This window comes from Notolepis coatsorum (genome assembly GCF_963971535.1).
Source record: "Notolepis coatsorum genome assembly, chromosome: 18".
Lineage (NCBI taxonomy): Eukaryota > Metazoa > Chordata > Actinopteri > Aulopiformes > Paralepididae > Notolepis > Notolepis coatsorum.
This window is the reverse complement of record NC_140182.1, coordinates 18,738,982-18,756,465: the sequence shown is the minus strand read 5'-3', so window position 1 is coordinate 18,756,465 and position 17,484 is coordinate 18,738,982. Positions and strand designations below refer to the sequence as shown.

The 17,484-nt window shown below is 47.9% G+C and overlaps 2 protein-coding genes across 2 annotated transcripts in view; both read left to right on the top strand.

Annotated features, from left to right (window-relative positions):
* cav1 (caveolin 1) overlaps positions 1-17,484 on the top strand; it is a 145,749-nt gene that overhangs the window by 27,937 nt on the left and 100,328 nt on the right.
* LOC311244770 (neural-cadherin-like) overlaps positions 1-17,484 on the top strand; it is a gene marked incomplete at both ends in the record, with an annotated part of 135,761 nt that overhangs the window by 21,409 nt on the left and 96,868 nt on the right. Inside the window, 3 exons of the mRNA XM_084334457.1 lie at positions 4,649-6,260; positions 7,745-7,838; positions 16,271-16,455. Coding sequence (XP_084190583.1) covers positions 4,649-6,260; positions 7,745-7,838; positions 16,271-16,455 — 1,891 coding nt within the window. The remainder of the gene's footprint in view (positions 1-4,648; positions 6,261-7,744; positions 7,839-16,270; positions 16,456-17,484) is intronic.

Here is a 17,484-nt window from a genome sequence, read left to right as displayed (position 1 = left end):
AGCAGTACTGTCTATCTGTATGTCATGTATGTAATATATGTTATGATGAATTGAAAATGGGGAACCCTGATGTAAACAAGACGAAAGTCTTTCTCTGGTCTGCATCCCCTTAACAATTGTGTGTATTGAGCTGTACTGTATTGTACCCATTTTTCAATCTGTTAATACAATTTTCAATCAATCAATGGTGATTCGGATGTGGACTCGAACACTGGGGACTCGAGACTCGACTCTGACTTTGAGATTTTGTGACTCGACTACAACACTGTATAGGACATTAGACCTTCTTGGAACTAGCTGTCACAATATCAAAGGTACTCCTTGGCAGAGGGTATACTATTTACCTTTTATATTATTCATCTTCTGGGAGTTAAAGAGAAGTGCAGCACTAATAAAGGACACTAATAGGTTCAACAGTCATCATAATCAACCCAGACATTGAGGAGTGCAACTGCCACTCTGGTAAACCCCCAAATCGTCAGATCTGTCGGTTTTTTGTGTTAATGAAGGTTTATAGAATATTAAGCGTGACTTTTTTTTATTCCTTTTTCCTCTTTTTACTTCTTAAAAAGCCTAGGTGGCTGTGTCACCACTGGGTGGGTTTTGTGAATTTAACATTCAAAACAGCCTTTAGAAGCGAGTATAGCCATTCAGAAGCTGAATGAAAAAGCTCCATTGGAACTCATCAAAATGCATCATCCAAGGAAAGGATGTAACATTTATAGTATATTTTACTATTTCGTTTAGGCAGTCAGGAGGAAATACCGAGGTGGGTATTTATTTAGAGTTTAATAGGCAATGGAAAATCCAGGCAGCTTATATAGAGTTAGCACCCTGTGGGCGGTTGAATAGAGATATCTACTCCATTTTGCCCAATCCAAAATGTATTTGGTAATCTACATTTTGGGTATATGGATTTGTATAAATTCTTGCAAAGGCTGATTTATACAGGGAGTGAAAGCTCTTTGCAACTTGTTTTGAGCCATCGTGACTCATACTTCAAGTATGTTTAACAGATATTATTAATGTAAACAAATATTCAGACGCTGAATGAAAAAGCTCCATTGGAACTCATTCAAATGCATCATCCAAGGAAAAGATGTAACATTTATAGTATATTTTATTAATTCGTTTAGGCAGTCAGGAGGAAATACCGAGGTGGGTATTTAGAGTTTAATAGGCAAAGGAAAATCCAGGCAGCTGATATCAAGTTCAAGTTCAAGTTCTTTAATAGTTGTCATACAGAAGTACAGAATACTTTCATACAAAATGCTTCTTACTGTTACGCTCCAGAGACTGTGCTAGACAAGATAGTATCAAATAACATAATAACATAATATAGCATGAATTTAGAAGAAGAAAATGAGGTCACAGTGTTCGGTATAGACATATGTACAATGTTCTGAGTTACCATATAATATACAATACACAATACTATGCAGTGTACTAATGTACAGTACTATCTAGTGCAAAGCAGAAATGGGATGAGGTACAATTTTAGGTACAATTTACAGTAAGGTGTACGAGTTGTAGTGCAATCCTTCATCCATAAATATAAAGTGTGGGGAGTGGGTGCTACAGTGTGTTTGTTTAAAGTGGGTGTGTGCTATAAAGTGTGTGGAGTGGGTGCTACAGTGTGTTTGTTTAAAGTGAGTGTGTGCGTGTGGATGTGTGTGCTATGTGCGTTTGGTGGTTGTTGTTGTGTAGTGTTCATTCATTGTTCGTTTAGCAGCCTGATGGCCTGAGGATAGAAGCTACTTCTGAGTCTTTCTGTGCTCGCCTTGAGACTCCGGTATCGCTTGCCTGACCGCAGCAGTTCAAAGAGGCAGTTGTTCGGGTGACTGGAGTCTTTAATGATTCTCTTAGCCTTGCCCTTGCAACGCTTGTAGTAAATGTTCTGGAGGGTGGGGAGCCCCCCTCCAATTGTGCGTTCGGCTGAACGTGTCACTCTTTGTAGTCTGCTTCGGTCTTTTGCAGTGCTATTCCCAAACCAGGAGGTGATGTTGCCGGTCAAGATGCTCTCTATTGTACATGAGTAGAAGTTCTTAAGGATCTTCTGGCTGACTTGGAACTTCCTTAGGCGCCTGAGGAAGTAGAGGCGTTGTCGTGCCTTCTTCACCACACTGTTAATGTGTGTGGTCTATGTCAAGTCCTCGGATATGTAGGCTCCGAGGTACTTGAAGCTGTTGACTCTCTCAACCGGTGCCCCGTCGATGCTGAGGGGGCTGTAGTCCTTGACTAGATAGAGTTAGCACCCTGTGTGCGGTCGAATAGAGATATCTACTCCATTTTGCCCAATCCAAAATGTATTTGGTCAATATGGATTTGCATAAATTCTGGCAAAGGCTGACTTATACAGGGAGTGAAAGCTCTTTGCAACTTGTTTTAACCTGTTAATCTGTAGACCGTTTTCGCCTAAAGGTACATGCCTAAGTAAATGGAAGATTGCTCCACTTCTGCAAGGTCAATTTGCATGTTCTTGGTATCTAGGAACATCTAGGGACCTGGAGGTATGTATTTCCAGTGTCAGAAATATTGTGTCTGTTACTAGTAATTATTCAATTGTAATGAATAAATTAATTATGATTAATTATTATTTATGATTTTGATGATGATGATAAAAAATGTATACGGGTAGGAGAAAATGCTCACCGAGCTCATTCACCACCTTATTGAGATCATGTGTACAAAAAATCTAAGCAAATGAACCGCGGGAAGGTGATTAAACAGAAGGATTTGTAGATACAGTAATTAATGATAATTGACTTTAATTATAAATTCATATTTGACCTTGAACTTGACCTTGACCTTATTATGGCCAAATCATACTGTACATCTATGGATAGGGAAAATGCTCCTCTTTCCAATGGCAGGGTTGAATCTGGATTTTGTCATTTCTTGCGGTTTTTACGATAATGAGCATTTTCCGATAAATTAGTATTTCCGATAAATCGTATAAAACATCGGTAAAAATGAAAATATACACTTTGACTACTGTTTTTGATAGGGTTATGGTCTTTACTCTTGGCTACAAAAAAAATATTTAAAAACATTGACCTCTTAACATCCAAGGGCCCACATGTGGATGATTCTTTGCCGACCTCTAGTGGCTCGGGTGTGCATTTCTTTTAATACAATATATATATAGAATTATAGCCCTATTTGTTGCCTGTCGATTGGCCTTTCAGGTGACAAAATCCGCTCAGCGGTTCTAGAGTTACATGCCGATATGTGAGGCATGCCCCAAAGTACGCAAAAGTACACATTACTACCCCCGACTCCCGGGGCTCTAGCTCCGTCAATCATTTGGCGATCTCGAAAATCTTTGCACAGGGTTGTAGCCAATGAGTGTGGTTTTCCAATGATACCTCATGATATGATAATTGGGGATCGAATACGGTCTCTATTGATCGATTTATGATAAAGAAAAGCAGCTTAAGCCATCGTGACTCCTAATTCATGTATGTTTTACAGATATATTATTGTATGTAAACAAATATTTCTCAGTCAGTCCTCATGTTTAACCTTTTAACTGGCGCCCAGAAAAGTGGCAATTTTTAAACTTGAACTTGAGGACTGCATACTTTTTTTGAAAAGCGTATCTTTATACTTTATACTTATAGAACCTTATACTTATACTCCTAGAACCCACCTCACCCCTGCCCACTTTGACAACCTAGAATGGCTTAGAGTAGACGACAGAGTACAGCAACTTGCAATGGGCCTGGTCTACAAGATACACTACGCGACCAAGGTACCCATGTACATGTCAAAATACTTCCCAAAGGTCAGTGAATACCACGATCACAACACCAGAGGGAGCTCCACAAATCATGTAAAACCCAGATTCGGCTCAAACAAGGGACTAAACACGTTTCGCAATTATGCCACATCAATGTGGAACGCCCTACCTAAAGCTGTAAAGGAATGTGAATCACTACCCACTTTCAAAAACACTCTCAAAAAACACCTACGTGAGACTGCAATTCGAAACTGGCCCCTACAAATGTCCTAACCTAGTTGTACAGTAAATGACCAAGTAAGGCTTTGTCAGTATTCCAATGTACAGTGTAAAATGTGTGTGTGTCCCCTACCCAACCCCCCCCCCCCCCCCCCCACATCCAATGTACAGCCCTCACCCAACCCACCCAACCCCACCCCACCCATCCAACCTCCTCCAATGTACAGTTTCTACGCCAAATGTATATACACTCCTTTTCTGGACACTTTTGTATCACAAACAGTACTGTATTTGCAAATCTGATATGTCATAAATGTATAGATGTAGCAGTACTGTCTATCTGTATGTCATGTATGTCATATATGTTATGATGAATTGAAAATGGGGGACCCTGATGTAAACAAGACGAAAGTCTTTCTCTGGTCTGCATCCCCTTAACAATTGTATGTATTGAGCTGTACTGTACTGTACCCATTCTGCAATCTGTTAATAAACTTTTTCAATCAATCAATCAATCATAGCACATGCATAAGCCTGGTCTCTTTTGAAAGATAACACTCTGAAGTTTCTTACACAATAAAGAAAAATCACTTTTAGTGCTAATAGAAAATAGTTTTATCAACACGGACAGCCTATAATGCAATTCCAGATCAGGGCTTTTTAAGAAGTTGCATGTGTCTCCATCAGGTGACCGCCACGGACCCGGACAAAGACGCGGACCAGGGGGCCATACGCTACTCCATCCACGGGCAGGGCGCGGAGTCCCACTTCATGATCAACGACATCACGGGAGAGATGTACGCCCAGAGGACCATGGACCGCGAGGAGCGCGCCGTGTGGCGATTCGTTGTCATGGCGACGGACGAGGAAGGCGAAGGGCTCACCGGCTTCACCGATGTCATCATCAACGTGTGGGACATCAACGACAACGCGCCCGTTTTCTCCTGCGCGCCCGACAACTGTCGCGGCGGCGTGGCGGAGAACTCCCCTGCCGGGACGTTCGTCATGGAGATGACAGCGGTGGACCCGGACGACGCGGCGGTGGGACAGAACGCCATCCTCGCCTATCGGATTATCGAAAATGCCCGCGGTGGCGCGAATGACGTCGAGCTGTTCACCATGGACTCCGCCACCGGGACCATCTCTGTGGCGGCGGAGGGGCTGGACCGGGAAGCAGTGGAGAGCCATCTGCTGGTCGTGGAGGCCCGGGACGGAGGGGGCATGATGGGCACGGCCACCGCCACCATAGCGGTCACCGACATCAACGATCACACGCCCAGGTTCAGAGAGGACTGGTGCGGGGCCCGCGTGTCCGAGAGCAGCGATCCGGACACCCCGGTGCTGTCGCTGAGCGCCGTGGATCCTGACGCCGGCGACCACGGCCGGCTGGCCTTCACCGTGGTGGCCGGGGACCCGGAGCAGAGGTTCTACATGGTCAGCCACCGACAGGAGCAGAGCGGCACGCTGACGCTCAAGAAGAGGCTGGACTACGAGAAGCCGGGGGAGCAGCGGTTCAACCTGACCGTCCGGGTGGAGGACTCGGACTTCTCCAGCGTCATCCACTGCCTGGTGCTGGTGGAGGACGAGAACGACAACGCCCCCGTGTTCACCCCCGGCTCCCACCTGCTCTCCCCCATGTCCGAGGACGTGTCCCCGGGGACCAGCGTCATCCAGGTGGTGGCCGGCGACGCGGACTCCGGCCTGAACGGAGACGTGTTGTACAGCATCCTCCCGGAGTCCGACCCTCGGGGACGCTTTGCGGTGGATCGCGGCGGCACGGTCACGGTCGCCAGGCCGCTGGACAGGGAGACCACGGCGGGCTACGAGCTGGTTGTCATAGCAACCGACAGGGGGACGCCGGCGCTGACCGGCAGCGTCACGGTCCACCTGGCGCTGCTGGACGTGAACGACAACGGGCCGGAGCTGGAGGTGGACTACTCCCCCCTGCTGTGGGAGAACAGTCCGGCGCCCCAGGTGATCTGGCTCAACCGGACGTCCACCCTGCTGCACGCCGTGGACCGGGACTCCCCGGAGCACGGCCCCCCCTTATCCCTCTCCATACCGGCTCTCTTCTCCCCCGACTTCCACCTGCAGGACCACGGGAACGGCTCTGCCACTCTCACGGCCTTGCGGAAGTTCGACAGGGAGCGTCAGAAGGAGTTCCACCTGCCCGTGATCATGACGGACAGCGGCCGTCCGCCAATGACGGTCACGAACACGCTCACCGTCACCATCGGCGACCAGAACGACAACGCCCACCGGTCGGGAGAGAAGGACGTGTACGTGCACGGCCGCAAGGGTGAGTTGTCGTCGGCCTCCGGCCTTGCGTTCTTCCCGCCGCGCACTCCCACCACAGGGTGGCGTTTTGCAGGGTATTGTTTTTTAGTAAAAAAGGAGGAGAGATCGAGGCTGCGGCTACATTGATCCGTCAGTGATAGAAATTAGAAATTAGATAGAAAGGTATTACTTGTTCTCCAGATAAATGATTGTGTTCTCCTGATAAACTATTGTGTTCTCCCGATAAACTATTGTGTTCTCCCGATAAACTATTGTGTTCTCCTGATAAACTATTGTGTTCTCCAGAGAAACTATTGTGTTCTCCTGATAAACTATTGTGTTCTCCTGATAAACTATTGTGTTCTCCCGATAAACTATTGTGTTCTCCTGATAAACGATTGTGTTCTCCAGAGAAACTATTGTGTTCTCCTGATAAACTATTGTGTTCTCCAGAGAAACTATTGTGTTCTCCAGAGAAACTATTGTGTTCTCCTGATAAACTATTGTGTTCTCCAGAGAAACTATTGTGTTCTCCCGATAAACTATTGTGTTCTCCAGAGAAACTATTGTGTTCTCCCGATAAACTATTGTGTTCTCCAGAGAAACTATTGTGTTCTCCCGATAAACTATTGTGTTCTCCCGATAAACTATTGTGTTCTCCCGATCTGTAACATTGGTAACATATCCATCAGTTCAAACGGATCCGTCAAAATGGACACAAACCTGGCGGAGACGGACAGGCACAGCGGGTCAATGTAGCCGCAGCCTATAGGCTAGAGCTGTAGGGAAAGGTTTCCTCTCGCATACCTGCGTGGTGTTTGTCTCTGATTCATAATTGCTGTTCCTCCTATTGTATCGGTGCTTTGTTGTTGTGGCGATGTCAGTGTCGGATCCTTTTCTCAAGGCCTCAGCAGATTATTTCCCTGCCTACTCTGTGTAGCTAAAGCTCATTATCAAAACCCCTTCATTATGATGAGTCCTGTGTTTTTATTTTTTTACCCCCTCCATCCTGAGGGTCAAGTGTAGCTAGGTGCATGCGGTGTTTTGATCTCTCGCTCAGCTCCACGGCAGTCAGGTGTAATTGCTGAAGAACAGGGCCGGCGTGACTCATCCTATCCTAGGCTTCCATTGTTTACACAGCTGCACTAGTTCTGCCACTGCAGGTTGATAATAACATAATCCATAGTGTACAGAGATAGCCCCGCTTCCTTAAGCTCTCCTGCCTGCTGAAGTGCAGGCGCTGAGAGCCTATTCACTCGGGCAGTGGAACTGCACTGTTATGAGCGCGGTAAGTAGAGTAGAACACAGGAATGCACGATAAGGCCGAGAGAGTGGAGAAAAGATAAAGCCGTGTCATCAGCAGATTCCGCCCTGGCACAAACGAGTTGTGTGGTTTTGTGTGTTTGTGTGTTTTGATGTTGTTTGGGTGTGACTGTCTGTGCGTGTGTGTCTGTGTGACTGTCTGTGTGTCTGTGTCTGTGTGTGTCTGTGTGTCTCCATGAGCAGGTAAGTTTGCCACCGCAGTGCTGGGCAAGGTGTATGCCCCTGATCCTGATGACTGGGATAACAAGACCTACACGATGCAGAGCAGCGCAGCCAAGTAAGAGTTCTCTGTTAAACACACAAACACACAGCTCCAGATGCTGCCTAAAAATAGATGTTTTTGGTTTTGGTTTCTTCTTTGTTTCTTTGGGTGGTTGGAGCCCGCCAGAAATAGATATCCCGAATGGATACAATAACATGTGAACGCGATGTTTCTTGTCTTGTAAAAAACTTCTCAAGAAGACCTTACTCACACAGACACAGGCCTGAGTGGGAAGAGCCTGTGGGAAACCTTGGCTACCGTGTGTATATATAGATTTCAAGTCTGCCGAAGAGGCGGGAGGCCAGAGGGTGGCTATGACTAACTCCGGGCCTCAAAAGGAACTCCCATCTCATGTCCTAATCAAAGCCACGTCATTCAGTGAAATCACTCCATCCTTCCAGCCTTCTCTAACAGGTACTTGTCCCGGTACCACGTCGAATCCAATGGTCTCCCTAACCCCGAGGAACCATTCACCTTGGGGGATTTAATCACAGCAATCAACAAACAGTGATTGGCAATCTGTGAGTTGCAATCAGAGTAGGCCTGTATCATGTTTCGGAGATGAGGCAGCAGCGGCGGCTTAGCGTGGCTCCCTCTGGGACGTTTCCACATATATTTGACATTCAGGGTATAATGCATGCACTCCAGATCCGATTGGAAATACCAATTGCATATTTAACAGTGAGAATTTTACAGTTACTATAACAACTGTCCCAAAGTGAATTTTCTGGAAGCACTGGATTTGTATTATTATTATTTTATTTTTGATACAATTATTATAATTTTTTATTAATAAACAAATGTATTATTATTATTATTATTATTATTATTATTATTATTATTATTCTCTTCCCATTGGACTAAACCCAGGTACCTCTATAACTCCTTATCGCGTTGTCTGCGTCTTCAGATATTTTACTCTGAACAAGAGCCCAGAAACAAAACGCTACACTAACTGTAATATTGATTTGCTGTCAATACATAAACGCAACAACATCCAACTAACGTGAAGGAACAAATTGAAAGGACTACCAGAGAGATACTGGGTGTACGGGAGATAAGGCCGGTGGGATGAAAACAGTCACAGTTCTGTCTCCTAAGTGAGCGGGGCTCTTAATGAGATCTCAAACACAAGGGTTTTGCTCTGGATCTACAATGTCAGTAAAATGTCAATTCAGTGACAGATTGTTCAGAACACCTTGACCTAGTCAAGAAAATGGTCCAATTATAGGACAGGAAGAAAGAGCCTTATAGACCGGGTAGCTCAAACCAGGCAATCTGATTGGTTCATACTGTAGCCGTTAGGGGTGTAAAGGTACACATATCCGTACCGAACCGTTTCAGTACTGGACCTAAGGTTCAGTACGGCTGTATACCGAACAATTACAACAAATACACTAACGAACGTACGTGCAGACATTTTTTTTCCGCGTGCAGAATTGAATTAAAAACTCAATTATTAATTTCAATATAGAATATTCGTCGACAGCCATACAAGTACTACAATTAGTTACTGCACACTACATCACCCCTGAGTGGAACATGGAAAGCCGAACTTTCCCCCCACTGTACCGAAAACCCCGTACCGAACCGTGACTTCGAAACCGAGGTGCGTACCGAACCGTTGTTATGTTACGTCATAGCTTACGCTCTGCGCCTACTGGAATATATCCCATATCAGTCCATATACTGAATACATTTCTCCACATGCACCTATACACACCCATCCGCCTGGCCACACCCCCATCCGCTCCTCTACATAAGCAGGGGTGTGGCCATACTAACAGCTCCTTCCCTATTTTCACCACGGCGAGTGTCTGTATACACCAGTTGAGTTGTTGGAGAGGAGCTGCGTGGACATTGTTTCTTGTTTTTTCTCTCTCTCACGGTTTATGAGAAAAAGCTAAGTTATAATGTCTACATCTAAGTCGGGGGGTTCGAGCGCTCACAACGTCACCCTTCACCAGCGGTTTTCTATTGCCGCATCCGCCGTGCGTTGTGGGGCTGCTCTGACTCCACGGTCGTGGCAGTCGGGCACGCCCGAGCGGCGTCCGGTGGGGAGTGTGCCTCTGGAGGCCTACGTGCGTCAGGGACAGGTAATCTCCTGCATCACTGGCCTTACCCCCGCCTACGTGCCAGTCACGCGGGTGGCGGGTTTGGTCCAGGGATTAAAGGAGGGGGTGCCTCGGCTTGATAGCCCGATGGCATCTATTCTTTGTCCTGAAGTGGTGTGGGAGCCGTTGCGAAAGCCGGTTCCCCAAGGGAAATTGGCTAGGCAGATGGCAATGTGGAGTGACCAGTCATACATCGCCGCGACTCAGAGCCTGGCTGCGATGTCTAATATCGCGCAGCTGGCGCGCTACATGTTGGGGATGATGGCGGGCGGGTCGGTGTTGGACGACCATCAGCAATACCTTCACGCCCAGGCGGCTGGAGCCATCCTGCACCTAACTCAGCTGCAGGGGATAGCCGCCGGGAAGGCGCGCGCCCTGGCCACTCTGTCCCAGCGCCACCTTTGGCTGGAGCAAGCGCGGGTGCCGGAGCGGAAGAGGATTCCCCTGCTCACGGCCCCCCTCTCCGATGCTGGGCTCTTTGGGTCGGCCATGCGGCAGATGACGGCTGCTTGCAGAGCGATGGAGGAGGAGCGCGCTGTGCTCCAACCCAATTTCCCCCGACCCGATGCCACCGGTGATGGCCGACGGAGACAACGTCGTCGGGGGTCCGCGACCGTTGCCACCGCCACCACCGCCGCCGCTGCTGGGCCTTTGGCGAAGAAGGCCAGGAGTGGAGGGAGTGCCTCGTCCGCCGCAGCCAGCCGGCCCACGCCCGGAGGTGACAGTAGGGATCGTCGTGACCAGGCACCCCAGAACCGTCCCTCCGGGCCGGCTCCCCGTGGGAAGCATCGTGCTGCACGCGGCAGGCGCCGCTAGTGACTTCCCCTGTTTACCCCTGTTCCCTTCCCTGCCCCAACCATATGATTTTTGTTACAATTAAATAAAGGGTCCTTCCTGGTGCGGGACTATTTTTTGTTACAAACTGTGTGTTTATTCACTGTATATGTTGGGGATACGATGTGTGAACCCTCGCTTAGCTGTGGGGTTGTTTTAGGAGAGCAGGACGGTTTCTTTTAAATCGTTCTGGTCGCTATGTATATGTGTGCTTGGCAAGGCCTGTGGCTAGCACTCGGTCGAAAGACTTTTTCGTTCCTCATCCTGAAGAAGTATGTTTCTTCTTATAGTGGTAATTTTTACCGTTGTCTGAGGGGGTTGTGTGTATTCTGTTACATTGAAAACGATGGCATCGAGTCCACAACTTTGTTGGAGTGTTAGCCTACAGAAGTGCTTGTGTGTGTAGCTTGTACCGAGGTCTTGACCCTCTCTTAAATGTCTGTGTTTTTTCTTAAAACATGTAACACGGGTGTCGTGTTCGCACATAAGCCTACGGCCTTGTTTATAAACCCTGTTCGCAGACGAGTTGTCGTCTGTGGCTGGCATGCATGGGTTTAGCTTGTCCTGGTAGGATATACGCTTTTCGTACAGCATGCTGGCTACATGGGTATCATTGCTGATGGTTGTTTTTCATCGTATCCGGGGTGTGAGGTCATGAGGGGGTGAACTGATAAACCCCTCCTCTCCTCTTTTCTGATTGGTCAGGGGGTTGGGCCTTCTGTCCTTCAGGTTCCCTGCCGCACTGATTGGTCAGCGCGGCACGGGGTAGGGAGAGGTGGGGGGGGGGGGGGATTTAGGGAGTTCCCTGATTCCACGCCTTTTTTGGCCAGGTGGATTCCCCCCGCCATAGAGTACGTCACTGGGCGCGTTTCTATTGGTTGGAGACTTCCGTGAGTTATTTTCAGGCTCCATGTGTGGACCTCTGTTGTTGTCAAGATGGGTGTTGCGGTGCATGTGAACTTAAGGGTTCTGCTCTGCGCTCTGTTACATATGTCTTGAGCTTTTGGTCACGTGGCTCAATGTTACATCATCTTTTCAATTTGTTGCTCACGTGGGAAGTCTCTCTGGGGGTTTCCCGTCCCCTCTTTTTATAGAGCGGGTTGACGGGGGTGTTGTTTTTCCCTCGGCCGCGTCATTTGGGACCCATGTCCGTATTTTTTGGCGGCTTCTTGCCGTTCTCCCAGGCGGCTTGGAGGAACATTATCTGGGTTCTTGTTAGGATTACCATTGATATGTTTTGGGTCTCGACGTGTACAGTGCTGGCCCTGGGTGCTTCTATGTGGAACCATGCATGGGCTTGCGCGCCTTGGTTGCTCATCATTGAAACAGCTTTTTTATGGGGCAACTGGGATGGAGTTTTGTCTCTTCCGAGCGCCAGTGTACTAGGCTTGTCTCGATGAATTCTCGTTCATCTCTGGGGGATGATAACGGAATAGATCAAAGCATTGGCAGAGGGGTCTCACACTCTTGGGGTGGGCCACCGAGCGCGGTGCTTTGTGTTCTGACCGTCTTGGTGGCGCCCTCTGTGATGTTTTGGATCGACACGCATACCTACCCCCACTCTTGGGACTGGGGATGTCGGCGTGATTAGGACTGGTTCTGGTCGCGCCGGACCAGGTCAGTTAAGCCGTTGTCCGCCGGGGCGCAGATCTGCTGTTCTGGTACCCTGAGGGACTTGTGCTTTTTCAGGGGGAAATGCCGGGTCGGCCCGGGCATTGCAGGGTTTGATGTTATGGAGGTGTTCGTGGTTTTGTCACTACGTGTTATCCTTCACTATTGCTTGGTCCATGTTGTGTTGTACCTCGCTCTGTGCTAAAGGAGCCTGGTCCTTCTCCATTCTTTTTTCGCCCCTCTCTTCTCCTGCTTGGCGGGTGCACAGCATACCTTCCGCCCCTTCCGCCGGGGTGCTGTTTTCTGCAGACCCCTTTGGCGCCTGTCTAGTCCGCAGTGCTCCAGGCTCAAGTCGAGTCCTTTTGACCTGTTGCCTTGATTGAGGGATCGACCTCTTTGGGGGTTGTCTCCCCGGTGCGCTGCCTGGTCCCGCTGTGGGGGTGTAGCCTCTTGAGTGCTTCAGGGCGGCGTGCTGTGGGGGGGAAGGGCCTGCTTTTGGGCCCTGTCCGATACGCTGCCGATGTCGGGGGTGGTGTCACTAGTGACCTCCTGGTGGGGTCTCGATGCTGCGGCGTCGTTGGCCTCACCGGGCCCGCTTTTCCGGGGGGTCCAGTCTCTTCCTGGGGCTGGGTCCTCCTTCGCGCTCTGCTGCTACGGCCTTGCCACGGGGTTGGGTTTTTGCCCAGGGTTTGTAACAGGGGTTTTGTTTCTTCCCGTTCGTTCCCTAGTGGCATGTGGGTTGCGCGTTTGTGTAGTCGTGGGTTCTTCTGTGGGAAGGTAAGTCCCACGGTCTGCTCACCCTGTGCGTTTGAGTTGCTAAAACCCTCTTCGCACAGTCGGATCCGATTCCCTCCCGTCCTCCACTAGGGGGGTCCGGGGGCTCGGGTCCTCCCCGGTTCTGATGGTTGTGGGGTGCCTCAGCGGGTACATTTGTCGAGCTTCCGCTCTGCTCAGCTCCTGTATTCCAGTAGGCGCAGAGCGTAAGCTATGACGTAACATAACATACGGTTATCTATATAGCCATAGTTATGTGAGTAATAGTGGTGTTCTGCAATACATGGGTGTGTATAGGTGCATGTGAAGAAATGTATTCAGTATATGGACTGATATGGGATATATCCAGTAGGCGCAGAGCGCCGCTATTACTCACATAACTATGGTTATATAGATAACCGTATGTTTTTGTGTACCGTTAAACCCCTAGTAGCCGTGGTATAATACACAGTCCTATACAGATCTGTCTCTGTGCCTGTACGTCACAGCCTGCTAAACAGCTCTGTCTAGGAGAGACACATCCAGACCTCCACGGACAGATTAGTTTGAAAGGAAATGTGGCAATAACTTTGAATTGGGTGCAGAGTATCACAAATAACCAAAAGATTAAGCTTGTCCATGGACACAGTGAATAAACAAGGCTGCACAGACGCTGTTCAATTAAATGACTTAACTTTCTTCAACTTCATTTCAGTTCTTATTTATAAAGGAGACAATAATATAATTTCTTATGTTATGGGAAAATAATAACGAGTATAGTTAGCACCAGTTTGTTTACTTCCTCTTTGTGGAGAGACTTTTGACAGTGGAGTGCCGTGCAACTTTCTGCATAGGAGTGTGAGTATAATAACCATATACCACGGCTATGATGTCTTAATTCCTTTGAACAATTCAGTATTATTCCGCGTCTGAAAATAAGCTAGCCTGCTAGCGTTAACATTAACCAACCGCTAGACCTCCGTGGTATAGCTCATCTGGAGGAGCATTATCTACAGAGAAATAATCACTAGCAACCAACTGCTGCCCCTAACATGAGCCATAAGTAGCACTTCTTTATTGACTAATTTAGCTAACCCAAACGAGTTGTAATATTTGCTGCTGCAATCTGACAATGTGTGCCGGAACTTTGGCATGACAGAAAATAAGATAGCAGCAGCTTTTCTTGCTAGCAGGGCTAAAAATTAGGGATGCTCGATATTGGCTTTTTTACCGATACCGATATACCAATATTGTCCAACTCTTAATTTCCAATACCGATATCAACCGATATCACATTTTAATGCCGATATCGGCCGATAATATCGGTAGGCCGATAATATCGGACATCCCTACTAAAAATAAACAAGCTAGTGTACGTTGCATAGCAACCACCACTTATGAAACACTAGCAGCCAGGATGACCTACTGTATTTCCTTGTATAAATGATCAATTATTAAATGAGATACAATTAGATATTCAATAAGATAAAAAAAATGTCATTCTAAATTTCTAATGTGTCTCTAAGCTTCACATTGCCATACTTGGTGACTGTTCTATAAGACCAATAGCTAATTTCAAGCCGTGATACATTGTGATTATATCACAGCATATTCGGTGAAAACCTCTACATCTCCTATTGTAACCTGTGAATGCTCTCATCTCCTGCGCTGGGGATGTGGTGGAGGGTGTGTGTGTGTGTGTGGGGGGGGGGGGGGGGGGGGCAGTAAGCCCGCCCACGCCCTGTGAAACCCACGGGAAGCATTCCAGAAAATTGAAGTGAGTTGAATCGTCTTGCTTTATGAAAGGTCTCTGGTGCAGCCCATTTTTTTTTTTTAAGGAGAAGAGCCAGTTCACTCTAGCATAACTCTATACTTTTTTATTGAGACAGTAGGAAGGCTGACAAGGGAAGGGAGAGACACAAAGGGAAAGTTCCCAGTTGATCCAAGGCCAGCAGGCTTACCTCTGGTTCTAGACAGTGATGCTGTAGGGACATACAGTAATTGTCTCAAGCCCCACCCTCTGCCCAAGGGACGCAACAGTTGTGATTGGAGGATCAAGAAAATAGGGCGGGCGCGGGCGGCTACGTGGCGTAGTGGGCAAGGCGCTCGCCACAAATGACGGAGACGCTGGGCTTGCCTGTTCGAGCCCAGCGCTCCACATTGCTTTCAGTTTAGCTGGCCGTCCGTACTAATACACATTGCCCGTATTAGGGGGTGGGAAACTGATGGGTGGGGATCGGGCGTTGTGGACAGCGACTTCCACAGGTCGGTTGGTGCGCCTGCGCAGTAGAATCAGGAAGTGTCGGGGTCAGCGTGAGCCTCCCACGCGTTACTCCTCGCCACTGAGAGATCGAGCTGCGCAGGTGAAAAGATGCGACTGCTGTTACCTCAAGTACCGGAGCGGACTTGTGCTATGTATGACTTAGTCCACATTGCAGCCGACTTGTGGGAGGCAAGAAACAGTGTTCGTGACAGGGGAGGGTTGAATTGGATGATACGAAATTGGGATGGGAGAAAATATAGAAAATGGGAGAAAAAGTGGATAAAATTAAAATAAAAAAATAGGGCGGGGTTTGAGATTAGTTAGTGAGTGAACTATGAATTCTAGTCGATGACCTCAGTAATGCCAATAAGCACTTAAATATATAGGTTTCCCCCGCTATTTCCTCATAAAAGACTATGTTCATGTAAACAGCATCAATATGATACTGATTTTACATTTCAATCATGGAGATTAATTGCCGATTTAATTTCGATGGGTTTAATCCTGCACTGCAGTAAACCTCTAGCTCTACGGAGTCTCAGGGGCATTTTCTCAAGTTAATTTCAAATGCTCAGAATCAGAGGTGAAGTCGTGCCAAACGATGCTTGCTAAACAAAGCCGTGTGATCATGCAGGTCAGTCACGTACTGGACACCATTTTGAGCCCTAAAGCACGTGAGCAAACACGGCATTTTCCCAGTGAGTGATTAATGATGCTGCTACTGTACTGTCTACTGTCATCTTAATTAAGCATGTGATTTAGTCTTTGTTTTTAGTATGATGAAACCAAGCAGAAATAGCCCATAGCCAGCGCTCCATGGCAGGACAAAGCCAGCTCTAGTACTCACCGCTGTCTCCCCCGCTTCTCCGCAGATACTTCAGTGTAAACCGAAATTCCGGGGTGCTCACCATGAAGCAGACGCCCCCCATGGGGAGCTACTGGCTGAGTGTCGGGGTGTCGGACGGGGCGTGGCCCGACGTGGTGTCAGAGGTCAGGATACACATGAAGGAGCTGGAGGAGAAGGCCATCCTGTCGTCGGCCTCCCTGCGCCTGGCCGGTACGCTCGTCAAGTGACCTTTCACTACCACACTACAGACGGTTAACCCTTTCACTGGGACAATACAGATGGTTAACCCTTTCACTACCAAACTACAGAAGGTTAACCCTTTCACTGGGACAATACAGACGGTTAACCTTTTCACTACCACACTACCACAGGGTTAACCCTTTCACTGCGACAATACAGAAGGTTAACCCTTTCACTGTAACAATACAGACGGTTAACCCTTTCACTGTGACAATACAGACGGTTAACCCTTTCAATACCACACAACAGACGGTTAACCCTTTCACTACCACACTACCAAAGGGTTAACCCTTCCACTGCGACAATACAGAAGGTTAACCCTTTCACTGTGACAATACAGACGGTTAGCCCTTTCACTACCACACTACAGACGGTTAACCCTTTCACTACCACACTACCAACGGGTTAACCCTTTCACTGTGACAATACAGAAGGTTAACCCTTTCACTGCAACAATACCGACTGTTAACCCTTTCACTACCACACTACAGACGGCTCTATTTCATTCTGGCTCCGCTCAGCGTCAGTCTGCACGCACTTCACTTCAATTCCACAATGTACCTTTACATCCAAACATTCGTCTGGCCACACCCCTATCCACTTACCTTCATAAGCAGGTGTGTGGTCACCTACTCGCCTCCTTCTTCACTTTCACCACAAGGAAGTGCCTTCGGTAGATCCCACACTTGACGAGGTTGTTAGCTGAAGAAAGTTGAGACGTGTTTAAAATTTTTCTTGCTATTTTCTTCTCTCATATATTTCGAAAGAAAAAAGCTAAGTCATAATGTCTACTTCGGAGGGTCAGGCTCACAACGCCACTATTCACCAGCGGTTCTCCATCGCCGCCTCTGTCATGCGTCTTGGAGCGGGGTTGAGGCCTCTCGTGGTCGGCAGCCACGCCCGATAGGCGTCCGATGGGTAGTTTGCCTCTCCAAGGAGCTGGTGCACCAGTGCCGTCTCCTGTGCGATGGCCTGGTTCCGGCTCTGGTTCCTCTGCTT